This window comes from Squalius cephalus, assembly GCF_949319135.1.
Source record: "Squalius cephalus genome assembly, chromosome: 6".
NCBI lineage: Eukaryota > Metazoa > Chordata > Actinopteri > Cypriniformes > Leuciscidae > Squalius > Squalius cephalus.
The window spans coordinates 44615508-44636517 of record NC_137127.1 but is presented as its reverse complement, the minus strand read 5'-3'; the positions used below and the strand labels follow the sequence as shown (position 1 = coordinate 44636517).

General features: G+C 36.4%; 1 protein-coding gene across 9 annotated transcripts in view; it reads left to right on the top strand.

Annotated features, from left to right (window-relative positions):
* Positions 1-21010, top strand: part of gramd1bb (GRAM domain containing 1Bb) — a 150350-nt gene that overhangs the window by 101251 nt on the left and 28089 nt on the right. For 4 of the 9 annotated variants that reach the window (XM_079874362.1, XM_079874366.1, XM_079874360.1 and 1 more), the window contains 2 exons: positions 12280-12493; positions 14684-14704. In XM_079874362.1, the coding sequence (XP_079730488.1) occupies positions 12280-12493; positions 14684-14704 (235 nt within the window). Of the gene's footprint in view, positions 1-12279; positions 12494-14683; positions 14705-19016; positions 19041-21010 lie in introns of all 9 variants that reach the window. The other 5 variants (XM_079874363.1, XM_079874367.1, XM_079874361.1 and 2 more) reach the window with 2 other exon arrangements.

Below are 21010 nucleotides of genomic sequence, written 5' to 3'. Positions count from 1 at the left end.
TCGCCTTCAGAACTGCCTTAATTCTACGTGGCATTGATTCAACAAGGTGCTGAAAGCATTCTTTAGAAATGTTGGCCCATATTGATAGGATAGCATCTTCCAGTTGATGGAGATTTGTGGGATGCACATCCAGTGAACTCATGGTCATGTTCAAGAAACCAATTTGAAATGATTCGAGCTTTGTGACACGGTGCATTATCCTGCTGGAAGTAGCCATCAGAGGGTACATGGTGGTCATAAAGGGATGGACATGGTCAGAAACAATGCTCAGGTAGGCCGTGGCATTTAAACGATGCCCAATTGGCACTAAGGGGCCTAAAGTGTGCCAAGAAAACATCCCCCACACCATTACACCACCACCACCAGCCTGCACAGTGGTAACAAGGCATGATGGATCCATGTTCTCATTCTGTTTACGCCAAATTCTGACTCTACCATCTGAATGTCTCAACAGAAATCGAGACTCATCAGACCAGGCAACATTTTTCCAGTCTTCAACTGTCCAATTTTGGTGAGCTCGTGCAAATTGTAGCCTCTTTTTCCTATTTGTAGTGGAGATGAGTGGTACCCGGTGGGGTCTTCTGCTGTTGTAGCCCATCCGCCTCAAGGTTCGGCGTGTCGTGGCTTCACAAATGCTTTACTGCATACCTCGGTTGTAACGAGTGGTTATTTCAGTCAAAGTTGCTCTTCTATCAGCTTGAATCAGTCGGCCCATTCTCCTCTGACCTCTAGCATCAACAAGGCATTTTCGCCCACAGGACTGCCGCATACTGGATGTTTTTCCCGTTTCACACCATTCTTTGTAAACCCTAGAAATGGTTGTGCGTGAAAATCCCAGTAACTGAGCAGATTGTGAAATACTCAGACCGGCCCGTCTGGCACCAACAACCATGCCACGCTCAAAATTGCTTAAATCACCTTTCTTTCCCATTCTGACATTCAGTTTGGAGTTCAGGAGATTGTCTTGACCAGGACCACACCCCTAAATGCATTGAAGCAACTGCCATGTGATTGGTTGATTAGATAATTGCATTAACCCTCTGGAGTCTGAGCGGTTTTCTGGGCCCTGGGGGTGTTCTGACATGCTCTGACATTTGTGCTTTTTTCAGTTGCTTATAAACATATTAATGGCAAAGGTGTAAATTCACTCTATATAGCACAAACAGGTCTACAATAATATGTGAGCCACATGTATGTACATGTTTTTATTTTTGAGAGAATAATGTTTATGCGTGGTTATCGAAAAAACTAAAAATTAAAGTTTTTGAAATAAGGCCACAAAACACATACTAAATATGTGGCAATAAGACTTTTGTAGGGCCCTATACATTTTTTTCAAATTCCGTTTGATTTTTTTCAAAATTCCGTTTTTTCCGTTTTAATTTTTGCAAATTCCGTTTTTTCCGTTTTAATTTTTGGGAATTCAGTTTTTTTTTTACCATTTACTGTTATTTTAGTCGTAAAAAGAGTGTTTTTAATGTTAATTAAAATGTACACAAATAAAATAAGAATGACCCTAAATTTATTGAGGTAACAAACAAAATTCTCGTTTTAAGAGGTGTTAAATGTGGTTTGGTTTGTTTACTTTAGTAAATGTATTAGGCTAACTAACATGAACCACGAGCAATACATTTGTTACTGTATTTATTAATCTTTGTTAATCTTAGTTAACCCTAACCCTGCATTTTTATTATGTTACTTCACACAGTGCATTAAGCTAACTAATGTTAACAAATACAACTTTTCATTTAAATAATGTAGGCTACTAAATGGTGAAAGTAACATTAATAAAGATTAATAAATGCTGTAGAAGTGCAGTTTATTAATAGTTAATGTTAACTGATCTAGTTAACTAGAGTTTAATAAATGGAACCTTATTGTAAAGTGTTACCGATTTTGTTATACACCGAACCGATTCAGTGTTGGACAGATCAGTTGTTTTAACCATTCATTAAAGTGAAGTCATTAGTTCGCGAATCGGACGTATCATTAGCAGACTTGTACGCGTTGTGTGATTATCCCGGCAGTTAGGACATCGCACAAGATTTGTCAACACAGAAAACATTTCATCATTGGATAGGTTTTGTTTAGTTTATTGAAAGTGTTTTTTATGTCAGCTGAATGGGCGGAACGCTTTTCAGAGAAGAAGGCAAGGTAAAAAAGTATTTTTTTTGCACAATTCACACCCAGTGGTAGCCTAATTCAGGAAAAAAAAATATCCGAATACTCTACGTGAAACTTCGTTCTTCCGATCTTTTACCATTGTGTCAATTCTCAATTGATTTAGATTAATAAGCGCGAGGGAGTGAGAGAGAGCAAGACAGTTTGAAGACGTGCGCGCGACCGGGCCTCTCTTTCTGCTCGTTCTTTCAGTAATATGCGATTTTCCTCAGACATACGTTTTTCTCCCACACAAAAACAGAATTTTATTCCAAATATCTAAAATTCCGCGAAATTCCGCGTTGACACTAGATTCCGCGTTAATTTGCCAATTCCGCGATTCCGTCCGCGATTCCGTGATCGCGGAAATTATAGGGCCCTACTTTTGACTAATGGATGTCGTTGCCTATAGTTTTTTCTTCAAAATTATGTGAAAATAGTCTTGCTTTATCGTTCACATAAAACCATACATTGATTTAAATTGATGTAAAACAGGTTTTGCTTGGAAAGCCAATATGCGAGGGGGGCGTGAAAGAGGAGTGGTTTACACCTTAGAATACAATGTCCCATCCACTCTGCATAATGACTCTGCATAATGAGCCATTCATTCAGGTGTGACACTGATTGAGCCACAATGCAAGGACAAAAGATATATTTAGAAGAAGACTTATATTGACCATTTAAGATTTTGCTTACATCTATCTTGTAAATATGTTTTGCTATTTTATTAAATAGGTTACAATTACAACAATAATTACAATTTCAACAATATTTCAAGTGTACTCTTTCTTTGTAAAAAATAGTGACAAAAAATAGTATTTTATATATAGAAATTGCTAAACAAAAGCTTATTTGACGAGGCAGTATATTCTACAGTAAAAACTGTATATTTCTTAAACTTTATAAACTTTCATATTTCGCCTGACTGTAACGTTGTTTTCATGAAATATTAGGGCATATTGTTAATTTGCAGTTTAATACGTTGCTTATACAAATAGCCTACATTTTATTTCAACATATTTCAGTCGATTTTTACTCATCTCAGTATAGCAATACAGTTTGCTAAAACATCATCATTCATTCACACACGCGATTTAAATTTAAACTGTCTTTGCCAGCTGTGGTAAACAGTGCGCATCTCTGCCGTTCATTCATTCATAAACAGAAACCCACGTGAAGAAATTCACGTGATAAGGAAAAAAAACTTACTAGTATTCCTCAGCTCGCTCCTCGATATACCCGCACTTCTGAGGGACATTTTCCATTATTATTATTCCTCACAGCGCTGCAAGACGGTGTAAACAATTAATGATCTGAATAAACTTGTGTGTTTTCTCGAGCTGATGGGGGCGTTCACAGGATTGCGCGGATTGCCTCAGCCATTTGCGTTTGAATAGCGCACGCTCTCCGTGGGCGGAGTCACATTACATCTGAATCAGCTGTAATTAGGTCGACTGGAATCGCTCTCTTTTAATACAGATTTCACAAGATGAGAATATTTGTTTTTTATATAAATTACTTCATTTAAAAGAAGAGAATTCAAGCTTCATGCCTGTGTGTCTGTATGCCTGTTTGACTGAGTATTCGCTGAGCTACAGTTCATTTTCGGACGCGTTTCAGAATGGACTTTACTGGCAGAGAGAAGGCAGAACTCGCTTCGTGTTTATTTTTCTTTATTTGGCAAAAAGCACAACACTTTGTTTTTATTGTGAGTATACACAAAAATAATACACATTTAACAGAATCGATTGATGTATGAAACTCCTATGGAAAATCAAAGTCAACAGAGTATTTATGAGTTTCTTTTACACTGATAAAAAAAAGCGAGCTGGTATCGCCGGCGATACCGCCGACCTCAGGGGGTTAATGAGAAATTGAACAGGTGTTCCTAATAATCCTTTAGGTGAGTGTATATATATATATATATATATATATAGAGAGAGAGAGAGAGAGAGAGAGAGAGAGAGAGAGAGAGAGAGAGAGAGAGAGAGAGAGAGATACACAGTATAATCAGAATTAAAATCGGAATCACTAAAATTCAAAACGAGACTCAACCCTAGTCATGAAACTCTTCTGAGCTGCTGATTGGTTCCCATAAATTCGGCTGCTTTGGCCAGTCAATCTTTTTGTTCTATCAATATAACCTGTTCAATCCCACCCTGAACCAGCTCAACTCAGTGCAGGACACTATGGGAATGTTCCCTAGCCCTCCACCTTCCCCAGCACCCCCTGCCTAGATCTGCTAAGGAGGCTCTCCCTACTTCCCTTGCATTCACTGTATTCATGTGCATGTTTCGGCAGTAGCATTTACTCTCAGCAGCGTAGCAGACCTAGTCCACCATGACAAAGCCTATGTACATTCCATTCTTATCAATAAAATGCCATTTAATTCTATTCCAAGAGTTGTCGTGATTGAAATATATATATATATATTTATAGTTATAAAGTGCGAAAAACATATTTTGTATGTACAGTCTTTTCCAGTAATCAAGAAAGTCATGGCAATTTAATTGGTCAAAAGTAGCCTGATTTAGTTGTACAAAACTGTTGTACTACAGCTTCAAAGTAAAAAGATGCTTACCATTTAATAAGATATTACCATTACCATGATATTACCATTCTAAACATTTGTAAATGAATGAATAAACAAATTCATTTAGTTTTTGTTGGAGAGTGTGTTAAGTTGTACGAGGAAAGACGATAATGTGAGCTGTAAAATTAAGCAACGTACTCTGAATATTGCAGAACGCCCCTGTTGCCATAGCAACATTAACACAGCAGAACTGTCATGTCATGCTCGCACAAACACGTAAACCACATATTGCACTGTTGTGCACCTGAGAATCCGATTGTTTTTGGATGTTTCCAGCGGACACGGACCTGACATCTTTGATAACATCATCAAAGCACATTTCCACGCTGCACGCCTGCGTTTGTTATCTAACATTCCGCCATCTCTCTCGTTCTCCTCATCCCTCTCTCCTTCCCTGTGGAGTGCAACCACTTCCAAACTTGGCCAGTCCTGCGCTGACTGTTTCCATGGAAACATATTCACTTGTGGCAGGCTACAGTGAAGGAAAAGAGCTGGTGCTGTGAGTGAGTGAGTGTGTGTGTGCGCGTCATTCCCATTATTTAGGAGGGTCTGCCCTCTCCGCTTGACTGCGTCTCGCACAAACACAAATTCATTCTCCTTCACACATTTAGCTTTTAATGTGGGATAGAACGAACCACTGTGAAATGATCGGATCGGTGAATAGATGCAAGAAAGAAAAGGAGGAGGTGTGAAGTTTGAACCAGTATTATTATTATTTCTTAATCGTAAAAATGCAGAAAGTTTTCTTATAGAGTTAAGGAGTTGGTCATAGATGTAACTAGCTGTCAGTGTCATGTTAGTTGAGATATTGTTATGCTGTATATACCAATGAGGTTCATTCTCGTGTTACGCAGCACGTTTGAGTTTCCGCAAGAAGTTTGTCCTCACGCGTAAAGCAAGTACGGTCGAGCTTCTGTTTATGTTCACTGAAGTTTTGCCTAAAGCCTAAATTAAATCTGTTCATCATAAAATGATCGAGTCTCTTCAGAAAATTTGGACTAAATCGCTCAATTCATATGGATTAGTTTTACAATCTCTTTATGAACTTTTTGAAGCGTCAAAGTGGAAGTTGTGTAGCTGTCAGTGGAGGGACAAAAAGCTCCCAGATTGTATTAAGGCGAGACACGGCAGGCAAAAACATCGATTTTTCATGCAGTGGTCAGTTTTGAGATTTTGGGCTAGTTTACTCCTTCAATATGTGTTCTTTCAAGCTGCTATAAAGAAGATGTTGAAAATATACATTAAGAAGTTTATTTTATTACATTTTGTTTACTTGCGGCTGTAAGTTTCTCCTGAATTTTCCAAGAAGTTAGCATCCAACGCGACACGCCGAGATCCGTCTGTTTACTGAAGTCTGTCATCGTTGTAAAGCTCTGAGTCTCCTGCACAACACTATGTAACCCAAATATTTCCTTTCTATCAGTAACCAATCGTGAATGTCCAAAGGGGGATTTAAAGCTAACGACGAAATCTCATTTAGAGCTATTTAAATCTTTAAATGTGTTTTCTCAAAATGAGTTTTTTGTCATTCTCCAGTACAAACATCTCAGCCTATGTACACCAAACTTTCCAGTTATACTTAGCAGTATTCTGAAGATATTTTCTGAGGGATTTGTTAATAAATCATTCATGGCCTGATTTATGTGACATTTTAATCAAAAAAATATGGCGATTTTTTTTAAGGCTATGGACAGTATATTTTTATTTACTAGGTAATGAAAGCATATATCCTGATATTCATCTGAATTTTTTTTTTTTCATCTTGTGTGTAAACAAAATGAAAAAATAATTTTGCACCTGGCTTTATCATATGTTCAGATCTATCTACCGAAAATATATGCAACATCGTGCATATTTAATGAGATAATGCCTAATTTGCATAATTAAACATACAAATTTCAAAAACTTGTAATATATATTTTTTGATATACTTGTGTAAGTAATCAACTGAGGAAGTTTCATGGTGATATCTATTATTTAAAAATTTTGCCCCATTCACCTGTAGTGTCTCGCCTTAAAAGATCTTCACTTAAAAGTCTTCTAAAACGGAATAAAATATCTTGAGGGTTTGGAACGACATGAGGGTGAGTAAATAATGACATAATTTTCATTTTTGGGTGAACTAACCCTTTAAGCCTTGCAAATGTAATAATTTGACAAGGAAGATAAAAGAAAAACCTTTGTGCTCATATATTAATTTGATAAAGTCTGGAGATTAGTTATTCCTCTCTATGTGGTTCCTGGCATGAGAAATCATTGAAAGCAGTGATTAGCTGTGTTACACTAGATTGCTAGACTGACGCTAGGATTAGCATGCGTCTTTAGGAGAGCACCTGACGGATATCTCTGCTGATCACTGTGATCAGTCCACACACACACACACACTCCGCACACTCTCTCAAGGCCTCGCTGAAACTGTAGAATAGCGTAGTGACCTCGTTTTACAATCGTGATTGGCTAGTAGTGACGTCAGATGTTGCATAAGACCCTATAATGTGACCAGGTTGCTCCCGTTCGAGGCTGGAGAGAGTCGAGCATCCACAGAGACAAGCCAGCAAGTTTTGTGATATATTTACATAAGGGTTTGAACTAGTGTGTGTGCATGTGGAGTTGTGTTTGTGTTCATTTGATAAGTGTGTGTGCATCTGTAGTGACTTTTTTACGTCTGTGGTGTTTATAGGTGGACTTATGTTGGTCAGTGGCATTTGTGTGGGCATTTTAAGTTTAGTGGTGTTAAAGTAGGCTCATTTTGGTCTGTCATTTGAGTTGTTTAGGTCAAATACAACGTATAATATTTTATAATATTATATAACATAATATACTGTATTAAAAGAATATGTTAATATACAGTACAGGTCAAAAGTTTGGACACATTACTATTTTTAATGTTTTTGAAAGAAGTTTCTTCTGCTCATCAAGCCTGCATTTATTGATCAAAAATACAGAACTTTTTTTTTAAATATTGTGATATATTATTAAAATTTTTAAAAATTGTTTTTCAATTTATTATACTTTAAATTATCATTTATTTCTGTGATGCAAAGCTGAATTTTCAGGATCATTACTGCAGTCGATCACATGATCCTTCAGAAATCATTCTAATATGATGATTCATTATCAAAGTTGGAAACAGTTCTGCTGCTTAATATTTTTTCATAACCTGTGATACTTTTTTAGGATACTTTGATGAATAAAAAGTAAAAAAATAAAAGTAAAAAAAAGAAGCACATTTTAAAAAAAAATAGAAATCTTTTGTAACAACAATAAACACTACTGGTCAGTAATTTGGGGTCAGTAATTTTTTTTTCTTTCTTTTTTTAAAATAAATCAATACTTTTATTCAGCAAGGATATGTTAAATTGATAAAAAGTGATAGTAAAGAAGAAAAAAAAGCCTTTTTTTTATAAATGCAGTTCTTTTTAACCTTTTATTCATCAAATATATTAGGCAGCAGAACTGTTTCCAACACTCATAATAAATCAGAATATTAGAATGATTTCTAAAGGATCATGTGATAGACCGGATGTCACATGTGACACTGAAGACTGGAGTAATGATGCTGAAAATTCAGCTTTGCATCACAGGAATAAATTATTTTTTAAAGTATATTCAAATAGAAAACTATTATTTTAAGTTGTAATAATATTTCACAATATTACTGGGTTTTTTTTCTGTATTTTTGATCAAATAAACGCAGCCTTGATAAGCATTAGAGACTTCTTTCAAAAATATAAAAAAAACATAATGTTTCCAAACTTTTGACCTGTACTGTATATGATAATACATGTATTAATAGTATAATATTTTATTCATTATTTATTTATTTATTTAATATTATTAATTTATTTTATTTTGGTCAAAATCAATCTGTTTTAGTTAATATATGTAATTATTGTATTTTTCTCTATACATTTGTATTTGAATTAGGGTTATTATCGTTAACTAAAGCTAAAACCATAAAAACATTTCCATTACTTTAAATAAAATAAACATTAACTGAAATAAACTAAAATATATAAAACTTAAACTTATTTCATTTCAGCTAGTTGACAAGGCAACATTTAATTTAATTTAAATTGAAGTACAGAATAGACAAAACTAAAGAAAAAAAATTAAAGCTGAACTGAAGTCTGGAGTAATGATGCTAAAAATTCAGCTTTGTGTCACAGGAATAAATAAAATGTTTACATTTATTAAAATAGAAAACAATTAGTTTAAATTGTAGTAATATTTCAAAATATGACTATTTTTACTGTATTTTTAGTTAAATAAATGCAGCATTGGTGAGCAGAAGACACTTCTTTTAAAAACATTTAAAAATGTAAATGTTCCCAACTTTTATTTAAAAAATAAATAGTAACCATTACAAAATGACTAAAATTTTAACTAAAATGAAAATAGAAAAATAAAATCTAATTCAAAATATTACCAAACCATAACAGTATATCAATGCTACTAAAATAAGCAGTATTTTCTTTGCACAAAGTGTAAACAGTACTTTGATGCTATTTATACTTCGTGCAATAGTGGTGTACTATATGCACATCAGTATATTGTAGTAAATTATAAAACAGTATGCAGCAATCACATATTCAGTGTGTATGGTTATATTTATTGTTTGTTTTTTGGTCCATTTATTTATAAACGGATGTTGCCGTATTGAGACTTGTCCCTGTGCCTAAAGCCCCCCCCCCATCCAACCCTAACCCTAACCACACTGAACCTGCTGATCAGTAAAGGTGTCAATGTCATGTTGTACTGTAGCCGTGCACTGGACATAATCTTTACTTGGAGAGAAATTACCTCATAATTATTACAATAATCCTGCTTCTTTTTCACAAGCAAGCCAAAGAATGCATGTTTGGCATGTGACATGCTAGGATAAGCCTAAAATGTCTATGTGGTTTTCATTGGTGTTTTTGATTGCGTTTGGAGGTTGTCTTTCCAAGAAATCAAGTGACAACATAATCTTTCTAGAGCTTTAAGTTCTTGATATTTGCTCCTTTTCTCATTTCCAGTGTTCTCATAGTTGATTCATTATAGTTGGGTAAACTTGGAAACTTGAACGGAAACTACAACAGATATAATTGTGCTGCCATTTGCTCAAATAACAAAAGAATAAATCCATCATAGTGTTTCCATGACTTTCCAAAATAGGAAAAAACAAAATGTCAAAAATGCCGTCTTTCCCCAGCCGTATGTTCATAAAATGAACACTTCTTATTTTTTATGGAATATTGCATTTATTATAAATGATTTATCCGTGCACATCATTATTTATTTTTTTATTCATGTGCCTCGTAATCTTTAATCAAAATAACTTCTCCTCCCTCTTGCAGCGACATCTTGTCAGGGATGGGTGAAGGGATGAGGCGAGGACTCAAGAATGCAGATATGGGCTTTTTATTAATCAAAAAAAATAAAACAAATCAAACAAAAACTACCGCATGGGGGAAAGCATGACTGGCTGGACTAGGCAGGACAAGGCAGGAAACAACAGGGAGCAGGTAAACATGATACGCACATACGACAACCATCCGGCCCAGGACTGCAAACACTGAGAGAATGAAAAAAAGGGAGAGCAAACTAAGCAGGGAACGAGGGAGGACAAGTAGGACAAATGAACCTATAATCAGGTAACAAGAAGAGCGGGGTTAAGACAATAGACAGGAGAGCGCATAGAAACAAACATGACAACATGAAAAAGCATGTGACGGAAGAAAAACACAAACCGCGTGTTACACCGAACACAACAACCCACGCGGCCCGGGTGAACGCACGCTCACACAACGAGACCAGAACGATGCTCATTCGCTCAAACACACAGAGCATGAATGCCTGAGTCCCAACACAGAACCGAATCCAAACTAGACCGAAGTGCCGGGATCTGAACACCATTCTCAACACACACACACACACACACACAGGGCTCCAGACTAACTTTTTTTACTAAGAGCGCTGTAGCCCCTGACTGAAAATTTTACGAGCGCAAGCAGAGAATTTAGGGGCACACCTCAAATCAGCTTGCAATGCAATTATTCAAATTTCCCACAAAATAACTGTAATACTGACAAATTCTTTAATAATAAATAGACTTAACGTTCAGATATTACAATGTGCAGTTTTCATTTAAGTTCACAGGGCTCCAGACTAACATCTGTGGGCAGCGGCACCGGAGCCACTGAGCTCTACAAAGAAATCTGGTAGCACTGGGGCTGACAAGCACTAAGCTTAATTTATGGTGTAGATGAAATTAACTTGAATTATTATCATTCATAATGTCTTAATATTAATTCAAAAGCAAAACGAGTGAAAATGTATACTAAGTCCTGAGTCAAAATAGCCAATTAGCATCCTACTGTTTACAATGGTCATTTTTATTTTTAAATAAGTGTTTAAAAAAAGAGTTTTCCTACATCTTAAATTTTTTAGTTTTAGGACAATCTTTGAAGGATGAACAAAAAATGTGTTGGTCATCATCACATTAAAAATAACATGTATATATAATATTATAGTTTTGACGTGCTGGAACAAGATGTGTAGTACTTGTAAGCGTTTGACTATTTCTGTCACAATACCATAGTTATGGATAGAGTTACTACAATAGCCTTAATCCATGGTGAATGTTGCTGATTTGTGGACTGAATGCCTTCTGTAAGTGTTTCCACGTCAGCGCTGTTTGATCTGATATCTATGGTTTATAACAGAACTCTGAATGTTTGTCACTGGATCTCGTAGCGATGATGTTATTAATTCTAAAGGCGAATTCAATGGATTTCTTCACTGGATCTCCAGAGTCTGGATCTCCTAGTAACAGTGTTGCGTGATCGAGATCGGCCCGCGACTGGCAGGTTCGGGGCGCTGCTCTGTCTGTTGTTGGTCCGAACTAATAAACGGTCCGTGAAGCATAAATAAGTAGCACATTTTAGTTCCGCTTTCATTTTGTTTGCATTCGCTGCTCGTCAACGTTGTGGTCGCGCCAGCGCAACCTAAATAAATATTTGGTCGCACCGGCAGAAAAAATGGTCGCAAAATGCGACCAATTGGTTGCAGTCTGGAGCCCTGCACACAAAAACAAAACAAAAAAACAGAAAACAGGAGAGTGTACGGCCCGAGCGAACTCGTAAACACACACGCTCATAATGATGAAACAGTCTGAGTGTCAGGGCTCTGTCACCAAACAAGAGTAAACCACACCGAAGTGACAGAACCCTGACACATCTCTTCTCTGGCGGGACAATCCACAACCATCCACTCAATCCCCAAGGAAATCTAGTCCCGCCCTGCATTTTTTCTTGCTCGAGAAGCCATTTCACTCTTCACAATAGGGAAGAAAAGTCTATCGCAACTTCCATTTCATGCCGACTTGAAGTAGTTTTCTGTAATTTAATGCCTAGGAAATTCCACACAAAGTACAGTATTATAAATGTGTTTTTTAGATTTACATTGTTAATAACTGTGTAAATGTGTCATGACAGTCTGTGAAAAGTGTCCATTGTGGTGTTCTGTGTGTCTCGTTCTCTCAGCACTGCCAGTAACTCTAACCGGAGTTCCCCTGCTTGCTCTCCGGTTCTGCGGAAGCGCTGCCGCTCTCCCACTCTGCAGAACGTCGAGGCGGATAACATGGTGGAGAAAGGCTCTGAGCAGTCCGACACCTCCAGGTCCCCGTCCACCCCTGAGCAACTGGTCACGCGCACCCTCTCGGGACAGTCCACGCGCAGCGGGACCAAGAACTCCAAGGTAAGACCTTCTCACTCTACAACATCACCTCCGGTGGAAACCGGCTGTATCGTGAATCTGAGGCACTTATGAAGATGTTGAACGGCCTTGTCTGAGATGCGGGGTCCTACCCGCTACATTACCTCTTGCTGTCCAATCATAGCATGTGTCAGGCGCATAGACTCTGATTTGGCAGATTTTCTATTAATAAGCATCTTTTGGCCATTGTTAACGCACCGCTGCTTTTAGGCCGTGTGTCCACCAAAGCGTTTTTTCACGCGGCTGGCGTATTTCTTCAATTTTCAATGGGAGCGCCGGCGCGGAGCGTCTTTTTACAGGTCGCAGAGAGTTGAAGAATGTTCAACTTTGGGTAAAACGCAGCGCTCATCACTGTCAACCCAACCGTCCAATCACAGTGGAGGAGGGGCGGGACTAATACCACACTGACCAACCGCCACATTCTGCTTGTACAATGTCAACAGACGACAACAACTAGCATAATAATGGAACAAAATCATTTAAAAACAAGAGCCAGAGAAAATACATTACATTGTATCAACGTTTTAATATAGAATCAACACAGAAACAAAAAATTGTGTGTGAAATGAGATACTAGTAACACTTTCGCGGATATTCTGTATTAGGCGTTTACAGCAGAGCGGTGGACACACGGCCTTACAGTCTTCTATTACCCAACCCATACTTTTTTCATCATTTTACAACAAAGTGTGCTATGCAGGTATACTGAATTGCTGTAAATTCTTTTACATATTTATTTTCACATTGCAATTGTTATGTTCAAAGGTGACTTTAGTTTAAACGAGTCTATCTCAGACAGGAAAGCACTCCTCCTGTGTTCTGTGAACATATGAAGTCAGGAAAGGGTGAAGTATCAATGAAAACATGTTCAATCAACACCAAACCGAGTATCACCCACGCACACAAATACAGAACCTCAAATCCCAATCCGAAGGCTCATTCTCAGGAAACTGTGCCATTTATTATAGAAAATGGCAGGGAAATGTTATGTTTTGTCATTTCTTTTGAAAAACACTTTTGAAAGAAGTCTCTTCTGCTCACCAAGACTGCATGCATTTGGTCATTAAAAACAGTGATATTGTGAAATATTATTACTTTTTAAAATAGCTGTTTTCTATTGTAATTGCAAATGTAATGTATTCCTGTGATCAAAGCTGAATTTTCAGCATCATTCTTCAGTGTCACATGATCCTTCAGAAATCATTCTAATATGATAATTTAATGCTCTAGAAACATATCTTTTAATGTTGAAATCAGTTGTGCTGCTTCATATTGTTTTGCAAACCATGATAAAAAAATGTAAATAAAATTAAAGTTCAAAAGAACAGCATTTATTTGTAATACAAATTTTTTGTAACTTTATAAATGTCTTTACTGTCACTTTTGATTAATTTAATGCATCATTGCTGTATACAAATACTAATCTCTTTATATATATATATATATATTACATTATTGTTATATAGAAAAATAAAAAAAATAAATAAAAAAAAAATAATTTGGCATGTAAATTAAATATTGTAAAATCTTATCTAATAATGTGACTAAGTTAAACAAGCATTCTCTAGTTATGCCCCTGCTGGTGGATATGTGTAACTACACTATATGTTTCCACAAAGCATCTTTCTCAAACTGTCCTGTTTTCTGTCCTGAAAGCTTATGGATAGATTTACATTATAAACCTCCTTGATGGAGACGCACACAACACTGTCAATTGACATCTTTTTCTGAGAATGACCCGGAGATATTTGTTAATATATTTTTAAGAACCGCTAATAGACTGGGCTAAACAACAGATGATTTGTTTATGCAGCTCTCTCTATGTCTATGTTCCTATGCAAAACATCTCCAAAATCACATTCACATGTGGGAATGAATGGATGCATGAATGGAGAGATGATTATGTGAAATGATTTGTAAAATGCAGAGTAACTCACATCATCATTCTGTCTCATTTCAGCTGTTACAGTCGCTTGTTATTCCTGATTTCTTTGATTTTGTCACTCACTCTGCCATTTATTTTCTTTTTTTTTCTAGAGTTCAATACTTTTGCTGATGTCATATAAAATGTCTTTGATCTAAACTTGACTATCATGTTCTTCTCGCTGTTTGTGGTTGTTCTGATTTGTGTTCCGTTTTCTGATTTCTGTTTTTCTCCTCGATGCATGCTAGTCTCACAAGCGACTTTCCAAAGTAAGCATTTCTCTCTTCTGTTCTGTATTCACTCAGTCTCTCGCCCTTGTTTACACCCGCTGTGTCTGCATACCTCCTCCAGTGATCTGTTTCTCTGTTATTGATTTGTCTTGTCTGACTCTGCTTGTTTGTGTGAATGCAAGTGTGTGTCCAAGTGTTTGTTTAAACAAATACCATCCGCTTTCCTGTTGGCAGCCGTATGTGTCACCTGTGATTCTTGTATTCTGCATTATAGTTCGATAATCGGTTAAAGAGATAAAGTGTTTGACTCAGGCCTGCACAATAATGGTTAAAATATTGTTGTTTAATTGTTCTCATTTGATAAATGTATTTGGTTTCACTTTATTTTAAGGTGGCGTTGTTACAGTGTAATTTTAATTAAGCACATGTACTTGTATAGGGTTTGGTTTAGGGTTAGTTGTAATTGTGCACCATTTACTGTTATTGCTATAGTAAGTAAGATGTGTAACTATGTCACCTTAAAATTTGGTGTTCCCATTTCCTTTTACATTTCATCAGAATTAATGCAATTTAACATAAGCACAAATCAAGAGAACGCCAAATCATACGCATGGTTTATTTCACCTCATCTAGTTTATTTATCATGTACATTAATACATTATGTACATTTTGAAAACTGGTAAACCCTAAAGAGTGTTCTCACAAAAAAAAACACTGAAACTGTGAAATTCCTAACATTAATTCCAATAATTCCAAATTATGTTAACATTTTTCTAATAAAACAACAAAAATACTCTTTTATCATAGCACAGATGTTGCATAAGTGTATTCATTCCACAACCACAATCTCAAACAAAATGTGACCCTGGATCACAAATCCAGTCACATGTCGCACGGGTATATAGCAAACAATACATTGCATGGGTCAAAATTATCGATTCTTCTTTTATGCCATTAGGATATTCAGTAAAGATCATGTTCCATGAAGATATTTTGTAAATTTCATACCGTAAATATCTAAAACATTTGTTGTTGTGAGAGAATGCAGCACAATCGCCAACATAAATGTAGAACTTTAAAGGCGATTTTCTCAATGTTTAGATTTTTTTGCACCCTCAGATTCCAGATGTTCAAATAGTTGTATCTTGCACAAATATTGTCCTATCCTTACAAACTATACATACAATGGAAAGCTTATTTATTCAGCTTTCAGTTGATGTATAAATCTAAATTGAAAAAAATTGACCCATGTGACTGGTTTTCTGGTCCAGGGTCACAAAAAATCGAGATTCAAGTATGGATTTATTCAACGTGATCTCATTAATATTCATAGGTACATTTACTTACGTTTCCATAGACAATGAAACGCACAATATTGGCATATCGACAGCACTAAAACGGAATTTATATATGTATGAACAACTTTACAGATGTACAAATGTGTATGAATCCCTGTTGATGATGATTAATATATTGATTTTAATGTATTCAATTGTCATATCAGTGACACAACGAGGATTACAAAATGTTAAACCAGACTACACTTTAAAACCTTTAAATGAATAACATTTCTGTAATCGTTTAACCATTATTTAGTTTGCTGTGGAACACTGATGGCATTTTCTCATTATTGTCTTAAGCTGTGACTGTCAACAGAACCATAAAATATGCCAAAAATGCAACATAAATTCACAAAAGTAGTCAATTTTATTTGTGCGCTGTAATCCATATCTTTAGAATCCATGTGATCGTGAAGAACTGACCCAAATACGAGCTTTTATTCAGTGATCTTCATCTCCGGATGTGTCAAATCCCGCATTCGTAAGAAGCTTTCCGACACGTTTTCCTTCAGTGATATCAAACGCTCAGTGCTTCATCACAGATCGTGACATGCCGAGTTTCGCTTCACGGAGTTTAATTAATTCTCAGCAATTAATATCTAAAATTCTGCTCTGTTCCTCATACAAAATGATTATATCCCGCCAACACATCGTCATCTGAAATACTTTTGGGACCGCTTTTGAAATGTTTGCAATAAATAAATTGTGATTACACTTGTCTGCCTGTTATGTTTTTCTTTATAACGCTACATATTTTTAAAGAAATGGTTATGTGTAGGTTTACAGACAAGACTGGGATTAGCATCTTAAAATAATGCTATAGTGTGTCACGAGTGGCTGCAGTGATCGCACGGCGAAGGAGAATTAAACAGAAAACTTTTATTAAAACTTAAACTAATAGCCCTCAGGAGAGCACAGATCTCACGAACGAGACCCAACGAAGAAACTAAGAGCTTAAATACAGAAGGAGACATCATGAACTGAACAGAAACGGGTACGTGGAACGAATTAACAACCAAGGAAACTAACCAGGAACTCAGGAACACAATGGCTGTGTTCGAAATCGCCCCCTTATTCACTATTCCCGACATTAGTCCACTAATATAGTTCACTTGAGGGAGTGAATGAAAACGAGTGAGTGAATGCGGACACTGAGTGCGCTGGAAGTCCTGCCGCTTTTCCATAGCTTTATATGTGCTTGCTGTTTATTAACTGTTTATTATCTGTCGTGGAAACTAGCATGTATAAACCTTAATGAAACTATTTAATAATACATTAAAAAGGAATTTATACCTGTATGGTATTACGCTGTAGCCATATTGGACCAGCGGTTTGACTGGATGGATGATTCAGTTTCGGCGCCATCTTCTGGCGAGACGCAGGAATTCATTCGGCATGACCCTCACAGTGCATTATGGGTATTCTCTAGACGTTGAGCGTACATCGGTTGTACACTCGTCATTGCGGTGCATTGTGGGATTGAATGAGTGCACTCGATAACGTTCGGACACCACTACAAATGGCTGTCCCCTCAAATACTGCCCTATTTAAGAGTATAGAGGGCGATTTAGACACAGCCAGTAAAATCGAAACCAAATCTGACTATACTTGTTATATATACATATAGTGTTACTAAAATCTTAATTTTCCTACACATTTCTTTATTTCTTCATATTATGTTTTATGTATTATTTTTATATCATCTGTACAATTGTTTTGTTGTTTAGGGGTAGGTTTAAGGGATCTAAAAATGTATCTATAAAATGGTAAAAGGGCAATTATACAAATATCTTTATGATTTTTAGGTTTTTTTAGCGGTAAATACGTAATATTGTTTACGTTTGATTGTTGTTAATACGTCCAAATTGTACGTTTCAGCATAAAAATTTATGCTTTGAGCGCTTTGTACCTGTAAATGTTACGTATTAATACCCATGTATTAACAATGAGAGCAGGCTGATTTAGTACAGTTCGTCACTGAGAATATTTGATTGTAGATTTGTTCGTAAACAGCACAAGCCGTCTCGTGAAGAAACACAGACTGGCTGGATTACACTCATTTGAGCAAAATATCGCACCGGAGATCGCTAGACTCCGACGTACATGTTTGCCTGTGTTTTCAGATCATCAGTGCATTTTTTGCATCCCAGAGAAAGCATGTGTGCATGGTTGCCATGTTGGGAAGATTGAGGAAAACACTGTGTGATCTCATCATGAGAGGACCGCCTTTATGTACGCCTATATTACAGAGATTATGCATTCATTTAAATTGTGGGTAAAACTTTGACATGCAAAACTTTCAGCAGTTTTCATCTATATGACTTCAGAATGCTGTGTGATGAAATCATTGAATAATCAGCTCTGCTGTATGTGTCTGTGTTTTCAGACAGGTGAGGATTTATGTAGTAGATTGAGGGAATTCCCGACCCAGGAATTCCTGACTGTTTTCTGATCGATCATTTAGTAAAAGAGTGTAAATCTTTGAATTATTAATCAATCACATGTAAAACAGACCATAAATCTATCTTTCTTTCTTTCTTTCTTTCTTTCTTTCATTTTTTTTCTTTTCTTTCTTTCTTTCTTTCTTTCTTTCTTTCTTTCTTTCTTTCTTTCTTTCTTTCTTTCTTTCTTTCTTTGTGAAGCACATGTGATTCCAACAGTTAGTATGATGCTATGTTAATGACTCGATAATCTAATTAATAAGACAAGAAACAAATCAAATTGCATGTAGGTTGGATTTAGTAATGGTCCTTTTATAGATTTGTTTGGTATTATTTTAATAGACATTGCTCTCTACTCCGTCCTCTATTTTGGAGTCTTTGATTTTGTGAGTGTGTTACTATGATGCTTTAAAATGCTGTTAGGTAGTCAGTCGACTGACACGAGCAACGCCTAGGTCATGGGTTCGATTCCTAGGGAACACAGTTTGGATAACGGCATGTGCCGAATGCATAAAATGAGCTTCCAGTTTCTCTGTTTTTCTTTTTCATTCTGTTTTCATTGTTTTACAGTATGACAGATTAAACCTGATTAAAGTAAGCATTTCATGTTGTTCTTCGATTGACCCCTGAACTAACACTAGCTTAAGTGTTAGTTCATCCGTGTTAGCACTCCTGAACTATTCTTCCAAGCTCTCTCTCTCTCTCTCTCTCTCTCTCTCTCTCTCTCTCTCTCTCTCTCTCTCTCTCTCTCTCTCTCTCTCTCTCTCTCTCTCTCTCTCTCTCTCTCTCTCTCTCTCTCTCTCTGTCCATATGTACACACGAAAGGCCCGTCTCACACCTCTCTTGAGTTTAGATCAGATTAGCCCTCATTAAACCGCCCAATCCCTGAGCCTTGACGGAATAGACCAGTATGTGTGTTAGCAGGTCTGTGTGAGTTTATCTATAGGTTTAAAGGGTCATGGACGAGACACAGCTTGAGCTGTGTGCTGCAGGTCAGGCTAATCTTTCACAGTAACACACACACACACACAGGTGTCCTTCTTTTTGGAGCAGTAGGCTAATTGAATGGCTTATCGGCTGACACACACTTCTTGTTGTTTTGTCTGCTCACTTTAACCAAGACTATAAAACAAGTGAGCCCATTATGTGTCATAGCTTTTCAAACTAATAAAGCGTGAGAATTTCTCTTCAGCTTCCCTTCAGCTTCAGAAGATCTGTAAAGCTAGTTTATCTCCAAAATTCAGACTGTTTTTGGAAAGACATGTAAGTCACACTACCGTTTCTGTTGGCAAGAACATTTATTTTTTCCATGAGTTGTTGGCTAGGCCGGTAATCATGCCCTTAAAGACCCCATGAAATGTTTTTGACGAGTGCAAATTTATGTCCTGTGTTGATCCTTTTGAAACAAGTTGGGGTCGGATGTATCAAACGTTAATGTATCAAACGGTTTGATCTTTTAGTTAATGTCACAGCCTGGCGAGTCACTTTGCAAGATATAAAGTTATAATTAAAAGAAATTGTCACATTGCGTGACAATTTCTGTAATATAATGTAAGATATAATATAATTATGAGAAATAAAGTCACATTTTGAGAAATAATGTAATAATTATGAGAAATTGTCACTTTTGTAAGATATAGCCAATTATGAGGAAAAAAAGTGACATTGTTATATATAATGTCATAATTACAAAAAGTGAATAATGTAGTGAATAGATACAAAGTAATAACTACAACTAATAAATTGACTTTTCCAGATATAGTCATAATTACAAAAAATGGCACATTGCAAGACATAATGTCAAAATTACAAGAAATAGTCACATTATGAGATATAACATCAAATTATGATAAATAGTCTCATTGTGAGACACAAATGCATAATTACAAGAAATTGTCAAGATATAAAGTCATAATTACGAAAAATAGTCACATTTTGAGACAATGTCATAATTGTGAGATGTAACGTCATAATTATGAGAAATAGTCTCATTGTGAGATATAGGGCCCTATTTTAACGATCTGAAACGCAAGTATCAAACGCAAAATGCAAGTAACTTTGTGGGCGGATCTCGCAAATCTAAAATGGGTTGGTCTGAAGTAGCTTCATTACTCATAGTGGTTTTGGTGTGACGTGAAATAAACCAATCAGAGCATCATCTCACATTCCCTTTAAGAGCAGGCGCGCTTGTTCCATGGCGGATTGCTATTATAACGGCGGGTTTGCCGATCACGCCAGGAGCGGTTCACAGCCGAGGAGACCGATGTTCTCGTCAGGGCCGTAAAACACAGAGAAATGACATTGGGGGATGGAGAAACACACCCAAATTAGCTTCGGTTAAACAGGCGTATAATAATTTGGGTAAACGTGTAAGCTAGATTTATGCCTATTTTATTCACATCTTCATGGACACCACAATGATTTCCCTCATGTGTTAATATTTTTCCTTGTAATAATGTATGATTTGCAAAAGTGTGAACTGCTGCATCTGTGTAAAGTAGAGAAGCAAAGTGCATGCGCGTTGTGCACACTCTACATTATGGCCAAGCATGCGCCCTTAAAAT